The sequence below is a fragment of the Zootoca vivipara genome, chromosome 6, assembly GCF_963506605.1.
Source record: "Zootoca vivipara chromosome 6, rZooViv1.1, whole genome shotgun sequence".
Classification (NCBI taxonomy): Eukaryota; Metazoa; Chordata; class Lepidosauria; order Squamata; family Lacertidae; genus Zootoca; species Zootoca vivipara.
Window position 1 is genome coordinate 50,163,747 of NC_083281.1, and position 20,653 is coordinate 50,184,399.

The window sequence follows — 20,653 nt, forward strand, 5'->3', positions numbered from 1 at the left end:
CCGCGGCCTCCATCCACTTACCCTTGCCGCCTTGCAAGGTAGAGAAACAAACATACTGAATTTCTTGCTTACGCTGCTGAGCATCTTCCTCCCTGCAAGTCTATCAGAGCATCTTGTGGCTGGCTGGCCCTGCCCTGTCACATGAGCCAGGATGGGGTTTGTGCAATGTATATAAAGGGAAGAGGGTGCCTAAGCTTTCGCTCTGTACATTTCTGAAAACCAGAAATTGTTTTTTGAGAATAACGAAACTGAAAGTGCATATAACACTATACAAGCAGCAGTATTGTTACAGAGACGTTTAGGCTCTGGAATTAAGGGGTCTCACCTTTTTAGATGGCAATGTGTATTACAGGGTTGGGGACCTCAGGCCTGGGGACTGAATGTCTCTCTACATGGCCCTCAAGACTCTTTCCAGGCAACACCTCCTACAGGCCCAGCACATCCTCTTGTGTGTTTTTGCCTGGCTGGAATGTACCCTTAAACTCTGCTAGTGCATCTTGCAGAGAGGTGTGTGTGTGACTCTGTATAGAAACTAGCCTCATGTACAAAGGGAACATTCACATTCAGTGCTCCTGTAGCCCTGAAAAAAATTACCAACCCTTGTTATTACTTCCTTTCAAAATGTGGCAAGCCAGACCAGCTGAGCCTGGGGCCACCACTGCCCATTCTGTTGAGGGGGAGCCTGGACATCGGCCCCAAAGTCCTACCCTGACAGCACCATTGTGTAAAACTAATCTTGCCCCGACATGCCAAGCTGAGTAACTGAGAACCTTTAAAAATTGCTTTGCTTCTTTCCCAGCACATACCCATCATGGTCTCCAATATTTAGCAGAAGGCACAGTGAATCTTTAAGTAAATATTAGGGAAGCTCATAATACGGCAATGAGAAATGTGTGATGACCGAATCACTTCAACGTGGTCCAGCGTCCTGCCAAAGAACCTCAGATACACGTTCGTAACTGGACTCAAGGGGTTCCGATTTGCTATCCTTCTCCATCCTCCCAGCAAACATAAATGTAAAAATATAAACACTGCTTATCTCCCAGTGGTACTGCCCATAGCATAATGCCTGGTGCTCTAAGTACTGGAAACATAATGAGATGTAGAGCCAAGATCAGCAGGAAGGGCAGAACTTCCTCTTTGCAGAAGCCTGTTTGCTTAAAAGCCTGCCACTGCTTCTGGCCTCAACAGCAAAGTGATCCAATCTTAAGCCATTTTGTGCAGGAGAGACTCTGTTGGTTGCAAACACCTCAAAGCCCAGCAATTAGAAGTGGTCTATGACTTTTTTTCTTCTTCATGGAACGGTAGTGTGATCTTTTTCACACATTCATGGTCAACACTTTACTGGCAAGGTGCAATTACTTGCAAAGTCACATGCCTCAGGTAAGAATACAGTGGTACCTTGGGTTACAGGTTACAGACACTTCAGGTTACAGACTCCGCTAACCCAGAAATGGTACCTCGGGTTAAGAACTTTGCTTCAGGATGAGAACAGAAATCACGTGGTGGCAGCGGGAGGCCCCATTAGCTAAAGTGGTACCTCAGGTTAAGAACAGTTTCAAGTTAAGAATGGACCTCCGGAACGAATTAAGTTCTTAACCCGAGGTACCACTGTAAGCTACAAGGCATTCATTGGTGCTGGACAATTACCTGTGGAAATCAGACCCAGCCTCTGATTACCCATGTTCTAGTCTCTTCTAGGCTGGATTACTGCCATGTGCATTGCATAGGGCTGCCCTTGAAGACAGTCCAGATTTTTCAGATTGGTTCAGAAAGCTGTCAACAGACTTAATGGGGAGGCATTGTTCATGTTTGCTACTATGTTATGAATTTTTGTGTTTTTATACCGTAAACCATCCTGTGATCCTCAGATGAAGGGCAGTATAGAAATTTTATTAAAAAAGAAATTAGAAGAAGTAGAACAAATAATAAAGCCAATGTTGTCTTTATTTATCAGCTCCATTTACTACCTATTTATTTCCTTCTTCAATTTTTCCTAATCTGATGGCACCACTGCTCTAAGTGGCCTAGAAACAGCATCTCTCAATAATCACCTCCACCTACAAGGATGAGCTCAGAATATTCCCATGGCTTCTGAGGACCTTCTTGTTTCTCCCTACCAGCCAAAGAACAGCTGGTTAGAATAAGAGAAAGGGCCCTTTCACCTGCGGTGCCTGAATACGTTTGTTTGTTTAACAAATTTTTATATGCCACCAGATTGTAACCTCTAAGTGGTTTACAAAAATATAAAATAAAACATTATCAATAAAAACAGGTATTTAACAATATTCAAAATATGATTAAAATAAACAGCATGCTCTGGTCCATGGAGTCATGAAGAGTCGGACACAACAAAAAGACTAAACAACAAAAAAGAAATATAACACATGTAACTTCTACATGTCTGGATAGGCTTGCCTAAACAGGTACTGAAAAAAGTACAAATGCGTTTCCTGATGTCAGTATGCAGGGAGTTTTAAAGTGCAGGCGCTGCCACACTTAAATATGGATTTATTACCAATGTGAAAGAGCGTCCCTAGAGAAGTTTGTTTGGCCCCTCCTTTGCCCTGTTTTTAAACAGGGTCTTAAGACTGTTTATTTGAGTTAGCATTTTGCAGCCTCCAGAGCAGCCTCTGCCAACCTGCTAGTTGGGCTGATGGGAGTTGTAGTTCAAATCATCTGGATGATAAGGTTGTTGTTGTTTTTTAAAAAAAATGCTGTTCCTGGTATTTTTCATGATGCTGTTTTATTGCTGCTGTGGATATTTTTTACTGCTGCATTCTAAGGTCAAACTATATGTGACTATTATCATGTAGTTTGGTACTTTCTTTAAACAGCAACCAGTGCAAGCAAGGGAAGAGCTGTGCTGGCAGAGTGCTGAACCTCTTCTGGTATCGAATAAATGAGTTACTGGTTAACCTATACCAGTTGCTGACATCTGCAAGTGGGGAGAGCTGCTGCTGCTGCTTTCAGGTTCTGCTTGACGACTTCCTGGAGACATTGAGTTGGCCACTAAGAGAACAGGATGGTCTTACTCCCAGGTAAATGGGGTTTGGATCGCAACCAGAGTCTCCTGAAAGGGGCTGAGCTCCTGATGCAGTCTAAGCCAGGAGTGAGCAAACACTTATGGGGACTGTAGTTTGGTAAGGGGACTGGGGATCGTAGCTCTTTCAGGGGTAAACTAAATTTCCCAGGATTCCCAGGAGTGGGGTGGAGTGCAGAAATGCTTCCAATGTATGAGGTGATATTTAACCATGTTTTACAGAGAATGTAGCCACTGAAATTAATGAACCTGTCACCATTTTCTCTTCCAACTTCAAGCAGCTCAGTGTTTAGCGGAGGATGGAGGCTGCCTGGAAGACTTAAGGAAAGGACCACTTTCGTTCCCCTGGACGTTGTCCGTGGGCTGATGCCTTAAGACACATTCTCTGGAAATTCTCAGATTAATGTCCTGGCTGTGACGCTGCCCCCTGCTCTCTGAAACATGCCAGCCCTCTGCCAAGATAAACAGCTCAACCTTAACAACTCTTTGCTGGCAATAAAATGCCCAGATATAAAATACATTGGTCTTGATTTAAGGGGGCATGGGGGCGGGGCACAAACTTGCAATGTTTTCTCCTATTATTAAATTAAAAGGGGGCAGGCAGAGGCAATTTAGGAAGCTTCGATGGAAGACCCAGTTCCTATTACATGGATAATGTCTACAATATAGGAGGATTAGTCTCCAAAAACAAGTGCCTCATCTGTGAAAAATGTCAAGCCTTTCCCCCCCTTTGGGGGGGGGGGCTGTGCATCACTAAAATAATGCTCTCTTCCTCCTGAGTGACAGGAAGTTACAAGGGAGGAGCCACTGATGGGGGTCAGGTTCACAATGGAAACATATGGAGTCTTGTGACATCTGTGCATTTACTACAGGCCTGGTGCCAACAGTTGACAAGGTCAGGCACTGTCCAAGGGCCCTAGAAGGACCCTTCACTGACATGACCTGGCTGCACCACCACTCACCATCCTCCCTCCTGAGTTCTCCTGGGTAGATGTTTTAGCAGTGGGGCAGGTGCTACTGCTTTTGAATGGGAAAAGAGTGCAGCTCCCAACCACAGTGGCTGACTGCCTGGCTGCCATTTTTATTTACCCAACATCCAATGCCTTGCCCTGCATATATATAAACCTCTGCCTGTAGTTCCATAAAATATTTACATTTCACAAATCTACAGATAGATGGAATGATCAGAATTTTAAAAACACCACAGAATTCCCGCCATTACTTGAATAATACCTTACACTACCAAATAATAATAATAATAATAATAATAATAATAATAATAATACATTCTCAGTTTTGACTAGCAGAAGTGTTTTGCTGCCCAACTTTGTTTTTGCATTAGTCCCTTATTCAGTTTACAGAATACAAAGAGCTTACCTTCCATTGCAATGAATGAAACCACTGATCCCTCAGGTAACTGTTTGCAGCCTACAATATAAGGAGAGAGAGAAAAAAAACCAATATAAATGCAAGCTTTAGATTCTACTAATGCCACACACCATTAAACCAAAGCACAAGCTAATCACTCACAGAGTTGTTAAAAGCTGGAAGCCACCCCATCCTTTCATTTGGTTGGAACAATTACCCTTGCACATCCACTCCTGGATTTCTGCTAGCTTCACAACATGTCCTTTGCGTGCAGGAAAGACTGTTCTCTAAAAGCTCTGAGAGGGGACAACTCCTGCTTTGCGTGTGATCACTTTCAAAGCCAGCAGTAAAGGCGGAACTGCAGCACCAGCCTTTGCTAAAGTTGTAAAACACTTCCCAGGCCTTCCACAGCCACACTTACCCTTTCTAAAGAGCTGGCTACCATGAAATGCAGCTAATGCCCTTCTACCTCAACCCATAATGCTTCCAATCCAATGGAGCATAATTGTTTCTCAGCTGCAATTCCAAGTACAACAGCTGTGGCGGTAATAGTGAGGCAACATGCTGGGGTTATATTCAATGACAGCCTGCTAGTCCTACTCAGCGAGGAAACCCATTGAAGCTAATGGACACAACTAAGATAGGTTTATCAACTTCGATGGGTCTATTCTGAGTAGAACTTAGGAACACTGTAAATGTTGGGAGTTAAAGGGAAATGAAATGAAAAAAGCGCATCTATCGCAATTTAATTTCAAACTTAAATGTATGCTAAATAAGCACAGCGACTCTTCACACAAGTGCTAACACCACAATCATCTTAGGATTGCTGAGTTTAGTGAACCACTGGCTCTATTAGGGCGCATATAAGTAGAATTAAACTTATTGCATCTAAAATACATCAAATAATAAAAGCAAAGTGAGAACAGCAGCCAAGAAATCATCAGCTATAAACCCCACCCTACTGCTTAAAAACAGTAAGGACTTGTCCAAACCAGAGTATGCTATGTGTTTACAGCTGTTTGCATCCCCATTTAATTTGCACAGCCCACATGATGCTACCCTCAAACAACAAAAGATTATGTGCTTTCCCCCTGTAAATTTGGTTGCAGCCAATACTGGCACAGTCCCTAAGGGTGTTGCCCACGGCAAAGAGGAACTGAACAGGAAGGCTGGGGTGTGAGAGAGGAGGCAGGTGAAAAGACTGCCTGGGAGCACAGAGCAGCAGTCTTAGCACCCCCAGGATTGAGCTAGGCAGACTGAAAGTACATAACAGATACAGAAGGAAATGTTAGCTCTCTGGGAACAGCTGGCTACAGGATCAGGAAGAGCATGGCCCATGGTGGTAGTATCCTGGCTTGAAATGTGATGCAGGGAGTAGGAAACTGGCACAGTACGATCACATCTTACAAACATTTCATTTGCGCGATCTCAACCATATGCAGTTGAAGGCCGCCTGGTTGAAATCCTGCAAGCAAAGCGGAAAGCTTAAAAGCTCTTTTTGTGCCGGGTTTCCCCAAGTATGAAAAGAGCTCTCTGCCTTGCGTGGGGGTAGGCAAAGCCCGCACAGAGTGCAAGCTCTGGAAAGCTAGGGATGCTCACACAGGGACAGTTTGCATATGTACTCATTTTCCTGTATGCACGGAGCCCTTGGAACTGAACCTCTGCATAAGTTGATGCGGCTGTACTGTAGCTAACCTGATGCATCCCTGGGCCTGAGCGTTGTAGCAACCGACATCAGGAAATTCTGTGGAGAAGTGGGCTGGCTTGTGCAGACTTGGTGGGAAGCAGACCAAGAGAGCATGGCATGCTACAGGCCCTCTGACAGATGAGGCGCATTGCTAGACTCCGCACTCCCACCGTGCTGCAGCGTCAACCTCTGTTGACATCTGTATTACTCAAGAGGACTGCGAGGAATGGTTTGTGTAGGGAATAAATTGTTACAAAGAACACAGTCATCTTTGCTACAGCGCCCTTTGCGTAAACCATCTCAACAGTCGCAGTCTTCAGCATCAACTAAAAGAGGGATGGGAGAGGGAGGGAAATCTGTTAGGAATCAGCAATACATTTCTGCACACAAGCTGCCTTTCTTTTGGTGTGTGGCCCGTTTGCCACGTTTGCTGTAGCAACACTAATGTGGCTGTTTGTCCCACCACACACTAGATTAGAAGTGCGCAGACATCAGGCTTGTGGGGTCTACATTTAGGCTTAAAGAACTCTGAGCACAGGGACTTGTCTTGAGTACCAGACCAGAATGGAGCTCCCAATCCTTCCACACACAAACTTCCACTGCAGGTTAGCCCAAGCTTTCCTCATTTACACTGGAGATTTGTCCACCAGGGAAAATAAGGCACTGCCCTTCCAAGCTCAGTCTGCTCTCAGCCAGCCCCCCACATGCCTGCCTGCCTGCCTTCTCCTTACAATCACTCCAAGGGGTGATACCGGCTGTCAGCTTCCTGCTCTTTCTGTGTTGCCTTTGTCGAATTCAGCAGAGAGCAAGAAAACCAGAATTAGCTGACTCTGCCTGTCATTAGCTCTGGTTCCCCTACTGTTGGTCTCCCTGTCTTCTGCCCTATCAGTCCCAATGGGGACTGATCTCCCCAGCTCATTTCAGCACTGTAATTTCTTGCCATTGTCTGAAATCCACGCTGCCCTACTTGAAATCATCCAAGAATCTGAGTTATATTCATATCTACCTCCCTCCTACTCCTGTATTAAATTATGGACAAGTTTAATCTGTGCAGCCTAAAAAATTCCAAAGGGATGTGCAGCAATGAATTTATTCAATTTTCTTCTTCTATCATCATCATCAATATCTTAGGTTTCCACCTCTTCAGTTTCCCCACCAATATAATATTTCACCTGCCATCAGTCAGACATCGTGGCAGTAACGTCACAGGAGATAACACGCAAGGCCAAGTATACTATGATAAGGACCAGATGGACCTCCTATCTTCAATGGATAACAACTACTCAACCAGAAGACATTCAGTGGAAATTAAAGACATTGTGCCCGTGGCTGAGGACAACTGTTTGAACCCTTCCAATGGATATTGGGTGGGGGGGTGGGAAGGGAAAGGAAAGGAAAGGAAAAATGGTACGGGAAATTAAAAATTGGAAGGAGAGAATATAATGTATGTAAAAATTCTCGTACTTCAATAAAAAAATCTAATATTTCACCTGCCAGTTCCTACATTTGCCAATTCTGTGTTGGTTTGTATTTGTGACCTGCCTTAAGCTTGTTGGTAGCAAAGCAACACATTAACAGAAAAAAACAAAAGTCTTCAATCTAAAAAATGCCAGAAGCAATGTTTGATCATGATCCGTATGCAATTATTATTCTGTTTTGCCTATGAAACCTGAAAAACTACAAAAAGGGGAAAACCAAACTTTCAAGAGCAAGAAATAGACCCCTATATTTAGCAAACTATGCATCTCCTCTGACCTGTTTGCTTGGGCAAGCAGTGGTGCACTAACAGGTTTTGCACAACCCTTGTAATATAGCACTGTAAAGCATATTTACTATGCAAAGGAGCAAAGGAAGGAAATTCTGAAAGGTGGATATCAGGACTAGGACCTAAAATAGAAAACAGGAGCAAAAATAAGGGGACACGGAGATGGAAGGGACATGCACGTAATTGTATTCCTAATCTAGATAAACCTTTTCCCTGAATTTCCCCTGGAAGATTCTTTTGAAAAAATAATAAATAAATAAATAAAATTGCCATGGTGTTCAAAAACCGATGAACTGCGTATTATCTGCAGCTATTGTTATGCTTATCAGGAATTTCTGTTCTGTTTATTTTTCCTTCTGGGTATACTTGATTACCAGGAATAGACTTTTTTTTTTAAAAAAAAAAAAAGCAACACCATAGGGTATAACTGAGCCAAATTTAGAACCCAGTTTAAGCAAACACCCAAAAGGGGAAAAACTGCAGGTTTGGTTTCTTTAAGCCCAGTTTTCTTCCTAAACAGCCCTGAAGCAAAAAGGTAAGCTGAATCACAACAACAGCTACAAATCCTTAACATTTATGCAGGTTTTTCAAGTGTTCAAAATGAACCATATATATTATTTACAACAACCCTGCATGGTAAGTCGGATGTATTACGCCTATACTGCAAATGGGATGCACACTCATCTCAGAATAGTGACTATTCTGTGACTATTTTCCATGTCCCAGGCACTTCCTCACCACAAGTTTCTACCTCCCTGTGCAAGGTACATTTGATAGAGAGAGGTATACTTTACATAGTCATAGGAACCTAGGAAGTTGCCTTAATAGCTACCATGTTTCTCCAAAAATAAGACAACGTCTTATATTTATTTTTCCTCAAAAAAAAAAAAAAACAGTGGCTTATTTTCAGAGGATGTCTTATTTTTTTAATTAAGTATGGTAAGTAAGTAAGTATTTTTAAATAAGCCTATCACTATAGCTTATTTTCGAGGTATGGCTTATTTTCAGAGTATGGCATAATTTCGGGATAGGGTTTATTTTGGGGGTATGGCTTATTTTCAGAGAAACACGGTAGTCATACCTTCGGTCTTTCCAGCTCAGTGTTCTCTAACTGGCAGTGGTTCTCCTGGCTTTCAGAAAGGGAACACTCCCAGTCCTAGCTAGAAATGCTGGAGATTGAATTTAGGACCATCTGCATGTAAAGCAGATGCTCCTACCATTGAGATAACACCCTTCCCGGGAGTCAGAACCCACCCCTAATGCCATGTAAACTCACTATGTAGTGGAATGTCATGTGGCATTTGTGAGGTCCATGGAGCAGCTTGCCAAGCTCCCTTATATATGGGGAGGGTGTTATGACAGGAATGGCTGAAGAAGAGGGGAGACTGAGTTCTGTTGCACTCAGGTCCTGTTTGGGAGCTTATGCAACAGGCACCTGATTGGCTACTCTGAGAATAGGATGTGGGACAAGATGGGCCTTTAGCGATCCAGTAGCCAAGCTCTTCTTAAGCTCTTACTGAGTAAGGAGTAAAGGTGGCTGGTTCCCTTGAGCTAGAGGGCCCAGTTCTCAGGCGTAATAGACTGCTGGGGACAAAGTGCTTACCCGTGAGCAAGGCAAGGGAGGCAAGAAGTGGATATGACTAGAAACTTGCATATGATGGGCAAAGGGAGAGGTGATCAAGCCTGATCAACAGAGAACCAGTAACACAACGTGGAGAAGGAACAATACCAAACATCTGAGGTTAATGTTCCTGAGGTCATTTTATACCTATACTTGTGCCTAAGCTTCAATAGCAAACCAAATTCTATCAAGCCAGACTACAGTGGTGCCTCGCTAGACAAATTTAATTCGTTCCACGGGTCTTTTCTTATAACGAAAAATTCGTCTAGCGAATCCCATAGGAATGCATTGAATTTTTTTATTATTTTTTTGTGCCCATAGGAACGCATTAATTGAATTTCAATGCATTCCTATGGGAAACCGTGATTCACTAGACGAATTTTTCGTAAAACAAATTCGTCTAGCGAGGCAACCTCCGCTAGAAAAAACATTTCGTTCAGCGGAAATTCCGTTAAGCAGGGCATTCGTTAAGCGAGGCACCACTGTATTGGTTCATCTAGGTCACGCATAGGCAACCGCGGCCCACCAGATGTTTGGGGACTACAATTCCCATCATCCCTGACCACTAGCCCTGTTACCTAAGAATCATGGGAGTTGTAGTCCCAAAACACCTGACGAGCCGAGGTTGCCTATGCCTGATCTAGGTCATTAATACCTGCATTGGCTAGCAGTGACTTACCAGGGTTTCAGGCAGGAGTCATTTCCCCAGCCCTACCTGGAGATGCTGAGGATTGAACCTGGGAACATTTGCATGCTAAGCAGATGCTCTACCACTGAGCTATGCTTCTTCCTCAAAAAGATTTTGTCAATTGTTTAAAAACAACAACAACATTGCAATAGTCTAGTCCTTGAATCTGAAGTCTGATGTTTGTATTGTGTTACCACATCTTTAAATACAAATTAATTTCTTAAAAATTTGACCTCCCAAGTGTTTTAACACCACTATGTGTTAATCAGGCCACATGGACACAACTAACTTAGGCCCATTAATTTTAATGGGTCTACTCTGAGTAGAAATCAGTTGGCCTCAACCCAAAGCTTCTCTTTCTCTATCTCAGGGGTGAACCTCTTCCACCCCAAGGGCCTCATTCCCTTCCCAGCAACCTTCTGCAGTTGACATGACAATGGTGAGCAGAGCCAGAGGGAACAGTACCAAGAGCAAGGCATGAAAATTGTGCCTCAAAAGCCAGAAAGAAAGACCTGGAGGGCCTGAGGCTCCCAGTTCTTGAGATACATAGCGCATACACACTGTGATGTGTAGAGGAGCACAGAATTCTGACCTGACGTCCAGAGTCTCACCCTTACCTTCCATTTTGCCACACAGAAAGAGAAGCTGTTGCATTCCTTGTCTAACATACCTTTGTGTAATTGCCTTCTTCAATGTGTCATGGCTTAAATATAGCTTTTCCATCTGAATTCCCCAAGTAATTGGCTTCTATTTTAGTGTTCTACTCCTGGCTTGTCAAGCACCGGGATTCTATCCAGCAGAACCCACTTGCAAAGGGAAAACCCATTCTTTTAGCTGCATCCGCAGACGGTCACGCATCACAGATCCAGACGCAACAGCTCTGAGTGAAAACATACGGGAGCAATTGTGTCTGCGCTGCGACGCCAGCTATTCTGTATGGGAGCCCCATTCAGCCTCTGCTAGAGGAGTCCAACATAAACATTCATGGCAGCCCAGAATCCATTCAGTTCCATTATCGGTGCTGATGAAACAATATTATGACCTCAGGTCCCCAAGAGGAAAACATATCAGCAAATCATTCCTTTTCTGATGCCCATTTCTCACGACTGCTATTAATTTGCTTTCAGAACAACAGCAACAAAACACGGCCGTCCGCAGCAGATAAAAATCTACCAGGCCTGCCAAACTCCCTTTATACTTGGCCAGAGGCTTTGAATTAAAGGTTGTTTTATCGTTTTTCACCATAAACAGTCCCCTCCTTATCCCAACTCCCCTTAAAAAAAAAAATCAAACTAGGGGAAAAAATGAGAATGTAGAGGGATAAGGATTTTTTTAAAAAAGTGTGAAATCATTATATAATCATTTTTTAAAAGTTATTTCCAAGTTATTATGGAAATAACTTGGAGCAGATCTGGAATTTTAGCTCTTGACTACAATTGATATGTGAATGGTATTGAATGAGATGTTAAGAACTTAAGAGGTCTGCAGGATCAGGCCAGTGGCCCATCTAATCCAGCATCGTCTTCTCACAGTGGCCAATCAGATGGCTATGGGGTAAGCCAGGGGTAGGCAACTTAAGGCCCGTGGGCTGGATGCGGCCCAATCGCCTTATCAATCCGGCCCACGGACAGTCCAGGAATCAGTGTGTTTTTACATGAGTAGAATGTGTCCTCTTATTTAAACTGCATCTCTGGGTTATTTGTGGGACCTGCCTGGTGTTTTTACATGAGTAGAATGTGTGCTTTTATTTAAAATGCATCTCTGGGTTATTTGTGGGGCATAGGAATTTGTTCATTTTTTTTCTTCCAAAATATAATCCGGCCCACCACATGGTCTGAGGGGCGGTTGACCGGCCCACGGATGAAAAAGGTTGCTGACTCCTGGGGTAAGCTCACAAGCAGGACCTGAGCACAAGAGCAGTCTCCCCTCCTTCAATTTCCAGTGACTGCTCTTCATAAGCAGGGTCGTCAAACTAAGGCCCACAGGATCCGCCGACGGTCCGGGAATTGCTGTGTGGATTGGCGTGAATCTGATTCTGATCGGGCTGCGCCATTCCCCCCCCCTCCCTCACACACACCGCGGCGGCGCCTCCTCTCTCCCTCCTCCTGGCTTCTCCCCGCCCTGCCTAGAGGAGGAAGGCTTTGTTCAGCTGCAGTTGGCTAAGTGCCATTTTAAGCAGCCCCTCTCAGAGCCAGCCCTTTCACGCCGCCCATCATCCCGCTACCGCTGCCGCCGTCCACCCTTGCCACTTGCAAGAGACACAGGTAAGCAGTCACCAGGGCTCGTCTGGTGCTGTGGAGAAGGGAGGGGAGAGTTGGTCGGGTGGCGGCGGCTTACGTTTTAAAATTAAAAATGCATCTCTGTGTTATAGGTTTGGCCTGCCTGGTGCTTTTACATGTGTCCTTGCTTGATAGTTTATGTTGATTAAAATCATTCTTCATTTTAAATATTGTATTGTTTTAATAATAATAATAATAATAATAATAATAATAATAATAATTTATTTATACCCCGCCCATCTGGCTGGGTTTCCCCAGCCACTCTGGGCAGCTTCCAACAGAAAAATAAAATACAGTAATCTATTAAACATTAAAAGCCTCCCTAAAGAGGCAGAACCTCGTGCCTCATTCCCCCAAGCCCAGGAAGCCCTGGGACAGAGGCTCTGACAGGGTCCAAATGCCCTCCAGTTTCCTTTTTAAAGCCCGTCCGCCTGGCTTTTGGAAGGAGACAGTAGGGCACCAGGATGCTGACAGAACCTCGTGCCCAGGAAGCGCTTGCCAAGCTTGGGAATGAGGCACAAGACACAAGGCTCTGTCAGGATCCTGGTGTCCCACTCCCTCCCTCCCAAAGCCAGGCAGGTGCGGGGAGGGAGCAAGCAAGCGAGCAAGCAAGCGGGGGGTGGGGGTGGGCTAGCGGCAGCAGTGGCAAGATGGTGGCTGGGAAACAGAGATCGTGGTATGCTGTACTGGAACATGCCACCTCAAAAAAAAAAACCACTGGGTAGGAGTATTAGGAATACTTTTAACTCCCATTGTATTTGTGGCAAGAGGGCTTTTGCAAGAGGTTCTGGAGGTTGAACCTTTACACATTGCTAGTGGAGACCCTGCATGGGCGGATTCACTGCATTCACTACAAAGGAGCAAGAATGCAGTCTTTCCCGTTTTTTTGTGCACTACAAATACAATGTGCAGTGTGTATAGGAATTCTTCTTTTCCAAAATGTAGTCTGCCCCCCCCCCCCAAGGTCTGAGGGACAGTGGACCGGCCCCCTGCTGATAAAGTTTGCCAGCCTAAGCCTACTGCCTCCAACAGTGGAGGCAGAACACAGCCATCAGGGTTTGCAGCTTTTAAAGGCAACCAAGTTAGCAGCCATCACTCCCTCTTGTGGGAGCAAATCCCATGGCTTAACTCTGCACTCTGTGTCCTGAATCTTTCAAAGTTCAGTGCTGCTGCTTTCTGTTACATCTTGTGACACCCATGCATTTGATTTCCCTGTTTAACCTCTAACAGCTGATATTTTGCAGTACTGTACACTGGTACCTTGGTTGTCGAACTTAATCCGTTCTGGGAGTCTGTTCGACTCCCGAAACTGTTTGAAAACCAAGGTGTGGCTTCTGATTGGCTGCAGAAGCTTCCCGCACTCAATCGGTAGCCACGGAAGGTGCATCAAACGTTTGGCTTCTGAAAAACGTTCGCAAACTGGAACACTCACTCCTGGGTTTGTGCCGTTGGGGAGCCAATTTGTTCGGGAGCCAAGCTGTTCAAGTACCAAGGTACCACTGTATTTGATGCTGACATGCAAAGAAGCATTTAGCATTGTGTAATTCTAAAAGCCGATACTTGACGGTCAATCACAGTACTTGCAAAGTTTTATACCTTTATCTATGTGCGCCCGATGGACACATTGGCTTTGTCATTGGAATAAATGTTCATTGCAAAGGGAGATCAGCTAGCTGTGGGGGCCAAGCTGTCTATCACCTGTCTATGACTACTGAGTTACCCCTGATAAGCTCCCAAAGATGCTTCTCTTGCTTCCCCAGAAGATAGTTCAGAACACCAAGTATATGATCCTTGACAGTATTTGATTAATGGTATGCAGTATTAACTAATATTAGGTAACTTTTGGTAATTGAAACTTAATAGTTATAGCATTCGACATGTTGAAGGGTGGAGATATTTAGACTGTCTGTGTGGGATGAGACAAATTTTGAGGGTAGGTAGGAGTAGGTAGGAGTGTTACATTTCCCTGGCACTCCATTGACTCTGAGCATGTCAAGGAGAAGGTCCCATCCTAACCTTATTTAACTACTATTCCTGCATATTCTGCGATATCCATTTTTGTCAGCTCTCCAATTTTACATCTTATTAGTTAAACTGTTGAATTTATCTTAATGTTACCAGCATTTTCAAATGTGTACAGCTATTTCCCATATAATCAGCAAAGGTTTTCATTCCTCTTTAAATGTATATTCTTCTTGTTCTCTTAATTATTTGTTAAACCTGCTAGGTCCATATATTCTATCAATTTAAGGTGCCAATCCTCCTTACTCAGGACCACTCTCACTTTTCATTTTTGGGCTAACAGAACACGAGCTGCCATTGTTGCATACATAAATAAGTTTTGCTGATACCAGGGAACTTCCGACTGTACTATCCCTAACAAAAATGCCTCCGGCCCTTTTGGGAAAGTTGTTTTAAACATTTTCTTCATATAATTGTAAATAATTTCACTATATTCTTTAACCTTTTTGCATGCCCACCACATATGAAAAAAGTTCCTTCCCTTTTATTACATTTCCAACACAGATCTGATTCTGCTTAACCAACCTACTTGGTGTTAGATACCACCTATGAATCATTTCATATACTGTGTTTCTCCAAAAATAAGACACCGCCTTATATTTATTTTTCCTCAAAAAACCACACGGTGGCTTATTTTCAGGGGATGTCTTATTATTATTATTAAGTATGGTACAGTTTAACCTACAAGGTTAAACTGCCTATCAGTATGGCTTATTTTCGGGGTGTGGCTTATTTTCGGAGTATGGCTTATTTTCGGAGAAACACAGCATTTCTTTTTCAATGTATAGCATGCAGTAAATTTCAAATCATTCTTCCAAAGTTTCTCCTAAGATTTAGGTCTATGTTGTGCCCTATATCCATTGCCCAGTGTGTCACTGAAGCTTTAACCAGTTCATCTTTTGTTTCCCATTCCAGTAATAATTTATACATTTTAGACAATGATTTATCCTTATTCTGTATTAACTCTCTTTCAAATTGTGAGCTTTGGTCCAAAAACCCATATTTCCTATCCAATTTAAACATATGGTGTAACTGGTGGTATTGTAACCAATCTGTAACTTGGCTCCTTAAATCTTCCATTGGTTTCAATTTGGGATCACTCCCTGTAAAGTCCAACAAGTCTCTATACATGGCCCATTGTCTATCCATGTTGATTCACTTAATTGTAATTGCCTCAATCTGGGATAACCATAAAGGTGTTTTCCTTTCTAACAAATAGTTATGTTTCTCCCAGACTCGATACAAATTTCTCCTAATGACGTGGTTTATAAAACTTTTATAAATTTTAGCTTTCCCATACCAAATACATGCATGCAAGCCAAAGTTTAGATCATTACCTTCCAAATCTAAAATGTGTGCATTTTCCAACACAATACATTCCCTTAACCAACACAAACAGGATGCCTCATAATTGCAGTCGGGCAGGGCAAAACATCCTCTTTCTTTTGTATACAGTGGTACCTCGCAAGACAGAATTAATTCGTTCCACGAGTCGCTTCGTCTTGCGATAATTTCGTCTTGCGAAGCGCGGTTTGCCGCGGCAAAAAAAAAACCCGCAAAAAATTGTCTTGCGAAGCACGGCCATAGAAAACTTCGTCTTGCGAGTCACCAAAAACATCGCAAAACGCTTTCGTCTTGCACATTTTTCATTGCGCAGGGCATTCGTCTTGCAAGGTACCACTGTATATATAGAGATATCTTTTTTCCCCATTCTTAGAAGCAGCTAATCAATCAGGATTGAATGAAATAAAAACAACATTTTAAGAAGTATATTCATTTTGATGGCTGAAATTCTGCCAAGTAGGGAAAGCTTCATCCTGTGGTCTGTGGACCAGTTACTGGCAGGAGGGCATCCCTACCTGGCCCACAGCTTCCCTACCTGTCCCTGCCCTTGCTCAGCAATGAGACCTGAAAAAAAATCCAGAGAGTCCAATGGAAGGATTTCTGCAAGGGTAATTGCTACACATGTAGGTAGTGGTGTAACAGTCTTCTTGGAGACTGCAGCTGGGCAGGAAAAGCAAAAGTCTGTGTGAATGAATAGGTGTATGTGTGCTTGCGTGCAAAAGAGAGCGACTAGTGTGTGTGTGAGAGAGAGAGGGGGGGGGGACGACGACGACAAATGGGTGTGTGTCTTGTGTATGAAACACATGTGCAGATGTGTATGACTATATGGATATGTGCTGTGTAAGGGATGGGGTGCATATCCCAACTCTGTTCACCTTCACACTACCCTCTTCATCAATTTAGGAATTCAAACTGAATGGTCGAAACCATCTCTGTTTAATGGCAAACTCTTTCCCCACCAGCCACAGATAGATGTTTACTTGGCACTATTATCTCAGGGCAACCTCAGGGTCAAAACGCTTTCTCATCCTGGCACAAATCTGTTAGTAAATAACAAAAGCCAATCACAGGCAATGATCATCAGTTCATCCTCGCGTTCACCAAACAGAGAAATTGAATTCAGTACTGGAAAGCAGGGAGCAGGGTTTGTTTTTGTTTTGTTTTTTTGCGGTTACTGTACCTGCAACAAGACTGTGCCTCCGGGGATCGTGAGCTGTAAACAATACTTAGGGGCATTCTCCCAAGAGAGCAGCTGAACATCTTCAATTGAGCTGTAGGAAATTGAGTTTTCCATGTACCCGGTTGGCTGCAGGAAAAACAAATGACATAAAAGATATTTAGCTTAGCACATCAGGAAGAAGAAGAAGAAGAAGAAGAAGAAGAAGAAGAAGAAGAAGAAGAAGAAGAAGAAGAAGAAGAAGAAGAAGAAGAAGAAGAAGAAGAAGAAGAAGAAGTTCCCAATAAGGGTTTAGTCATGAAAAATACAGTTCTTTTGCAAAAAACCATTTGCCCAAATCGATGTGAAAGAGAAACATAAGAAAAGGTTTATGAAGTATTCTACTACTGTATTTTATATTTGTTGGGGGAGGGGATGAACAAAGTTGCCCCAATCTGTGCTAACCAAGCAACAAACACAGACCTACGTACTTGCTAAGTTTAGTTAGGGGCAGCACTGGTGAAGCAACACAGCCTGTCTTCATTTACAAGCAGGGTACGAAAAGAACAGGAAGGACTATGTGTCAGTGCTAAGAAATCATTGATTTCTTACGAGTATGAATCTTAGCAATATTTAAAAAGCCCCAAGACTCACAAACACATCCTGAATCTCAAAGGCGGGGGGGGGGGGGGGAAATCATTTGATGTTTATTTGGGATTAGCAAGTAAGTGGTAGAAGGTGTCCTGTACATGTCACACTGGATCTCTTCCCTCCTGTTTTTGTTCCACCATTACAAAGCAGCAGGGTCAAACACACACCAGGTAGCCAAACATTAAAGTTGTCAGCAAATCTTAGGCCTCCGAAGATGAATCCCACCCACTTGGCAGAGATCGGCATTTGCACATGTGGCAGGCAGCTTCACGATTTCTGGTATATAGGGAAGTCAAGGCAGCCCGGGTGCAAGCTGCAGCCCCTTCTCTATCAGTGCAAACCTCCACTCCTTGCAGGGGTCTCCATGACATCTTTGCAAGCAGGTGTGAGTCACAATTGTTAAAAATAAAATGCAGGTCACAGTTAAACTTAAAAGTAGGACCTTGGTGTGCAAGCAAGGCTTAGGCTGCCAGGAAGGTGGTAAGAAATGCACAGATCCCTTCCAAATTCCTCCAATGTATACATACAGTTGCCATCACAGTGCCCATGGATGCCCATGTGCCCCCAGAGGCCTTCCCTACTGCCCATAGGGTCGCATCCCCCACCATGGTTAATTCCACCCCAATACACTCTGCACATTAGCATTGGAAGAAAGTGCAAACACTTTCCTCACCAACCATAGTCAGTGCCAGCTAGACATACCTATCCTGTGAGAAACTCACCAACCAAAAGCTATAGTGTTGGACACCATTCTAACTCCAGGCAGAAATCCTGCAGCAGAATAAGGTGATAGGATCTTGAAGTGTGCAAGATGGACTGTACAACAGGTGGGAGATGTCATTGCTTAATGAAGCAGTTTCATTGGCAACAGAAAGCTAGCATACCAGGATGAAAAGTTATAGCCTAGAACTCAACTGGGAACTGTAGTGTAAAAATCCGGAGGGCACCAGGCTGCGCTATGGTATGTTGTCATGGCATGCATATAAAATCCCTGCTGAAATACCACTAATATTTAAAGACACACAACACAGTATTATATTTTTACTTTTGAGAGGCTGTGGTAGTTTTTAGTTTGGGGGTGGATTTTTTGTTTTTCTGCAATCACATAATTTCTTCCTGGCTTGGGAACCTCTTAAGTGGTATTTCCTAAATAATATTTTGTGTGTGTTATAATTTCCTTATTTGCACAATGTATGGGAAAAAGGGGGGGAGAAGAAAGACACCTATTTTCCCCACTTCCTTCAAACAAAGGCAACTGTTTTGCAGGAAGCTGGAAAACCTTCTGTTTATTCATTTACCCACAATATCATTCCACACTTGCAATTGAAGTCCCAGGGGTTTCTCCTGATAACTAACGTCATATACAACCTGCTAGAGGGCAATTATCTCGTTCTCACAGGAAGCCAGAGACCCAAGATCCTTTGGTGATCAACGGTTGCAACATTACAAACACTGAAGAATATAAAAGCAGCATGCTTAGGGTCTGCTTTGCTCAGGAGATGTTATCTAAAAACGTAAGAGCACCAGGAGGCAATAAATACCAGTGGAACATTTCTGGGAGGGGGAGCGTTTTTCCTTTCGTCTAATGAGTGCCTCGAATGATACCCACTCTCTCAAACGTTAAAAAGTAATTTAGGCTGCCAGGAGTTTGTTGAACAAGTTGGTCCCAAGACTGCAAAGTCCATATAGAATGCTCAAGATGAGAAGTGATTTGCATTTGCAGCATTTAGAAAACAAAGGAGATATATACTTCAGAGTAGCTGTCTTAAACCACCACCTCTGATGCATTTTCATGGGGTCCCATAGAGACCATGATGAAAAACACAGGGAATTGTCAAAGAACTGGAGTTTTCTTATAGGTTTCAACTGTGAGGTGACACGGCAGGTTGTTTTGTTTGTTTGTTTGTTTGCTTGCTTACTTATTGCAGACACTTTACTGCTCCCCTATCATTTTGCTGCTGCGCTGCACTGAGCTAAACTATGGTTGAGCTCATCATTTAGCTCTCCCAAATAAACCATAAGATGTAAACTACAGAAGAAACCTATGGGTTGAATCTCATGCTAGTCCTACTCAAGAGTAGACCCACTAAACTTAATAGACATGTCTAACTTAATTTCAGTGCGTCTACAGACCTCTCAGAGTCAAGAACAAAACCACCTTTGATGTACACACACAACCCTTCAATAAGGGGCATGAGTGGTAGTGATTCAAACCACTCTCCAACTCCTATGTACTTGTTGAGCAGTGCCTAAGATGGATCCTGTGCCAGAAACAGTTCGAGCTAAAGGAAAACCTGTGGATCTGAATCAAGCACAAACTAGTTCTGATGCCTAGGAATGGCAACGCCAATCAGCATGAATCATTGTGCTTTCATAAACAAGCAATCCAGGCAGTAAGCAGTTAGTGTGTGCGTGCTTTCCTTAAGTAGATGCAACAAATGAAAAAGCCACTGTAGGGCTAAGAAACTACAAAAGATAATAGAATGAAAGAGGTAGAAGGGAGCTTCCAGACCATTTGCTACATGCAGAAAATGCAGAACACTCCTAACAAATGGGCTTAACCAGCTTCTGCTTGAAGACTTCCAGTGAAGGAAAGCAAAAGACAGGGTAAAATTTTAAAGGGAGTTTCCCACTCACAAGATTAACTGGCAGCTAGTGTGCTATGATGAGCAGGCTGTCAACCTGCAACTGAATTCTGGGTTCATATCTCAGCCATGACGCTTACTACCGGTAGGTGGTCTTGCCCAAGTCTCTGTCTCTGTCTCTGTCTCTGTCTCTCTCTCTCTCTCTCTCTCTCTCTCTCTCTCACTCACTCACTCACTCACACACAGAGAGAGCATGTTAAGTATGCATTTTAACCACTGAGAAATGGTCTCCTTCCTTTTTAATAAGCTAATGTATTTTCCACATAATGTTTAGTTTAGTTCACTGTGTTTGCTTGTTTTTTAAAAGCAACACTTGCATTTCTTTCAGTTTCAGAGAGATTTATAAATTGTTGACATATAAATCTTTGTTGCTGTGAGGCCAAG

General features: G+C 43.3%; 1 protein-coding gene across 1 annotated transcript in view; it reads right to left on the reverse strand.

Moving 5' to 3' along the window:
* Positions 1 to 20,653, reverse strand: part of CMIP (c-Maf inducing protein) — a 161,582-nt gene that overhangs the window by 56,898 nt on the left and 84,031 nt on the right. The window contains exons 2-3 of the mRNA XM_035120939.2: positions 16,998 to 17,123; positions 4,421 to 4,471 (exon numbers count right to left, since the gene is read on the reverse strand). Of these exons, the coding sequence (XP_034976830.1) occupies positions 4,421 to 4,471; positions 16,998 to 17,123 (177 nt within the window). The remainder of the gene's footprint in view (positions 1 to 4,420; positions 4,472 to 16,997; positions 17,124 to 20,653) is intronic.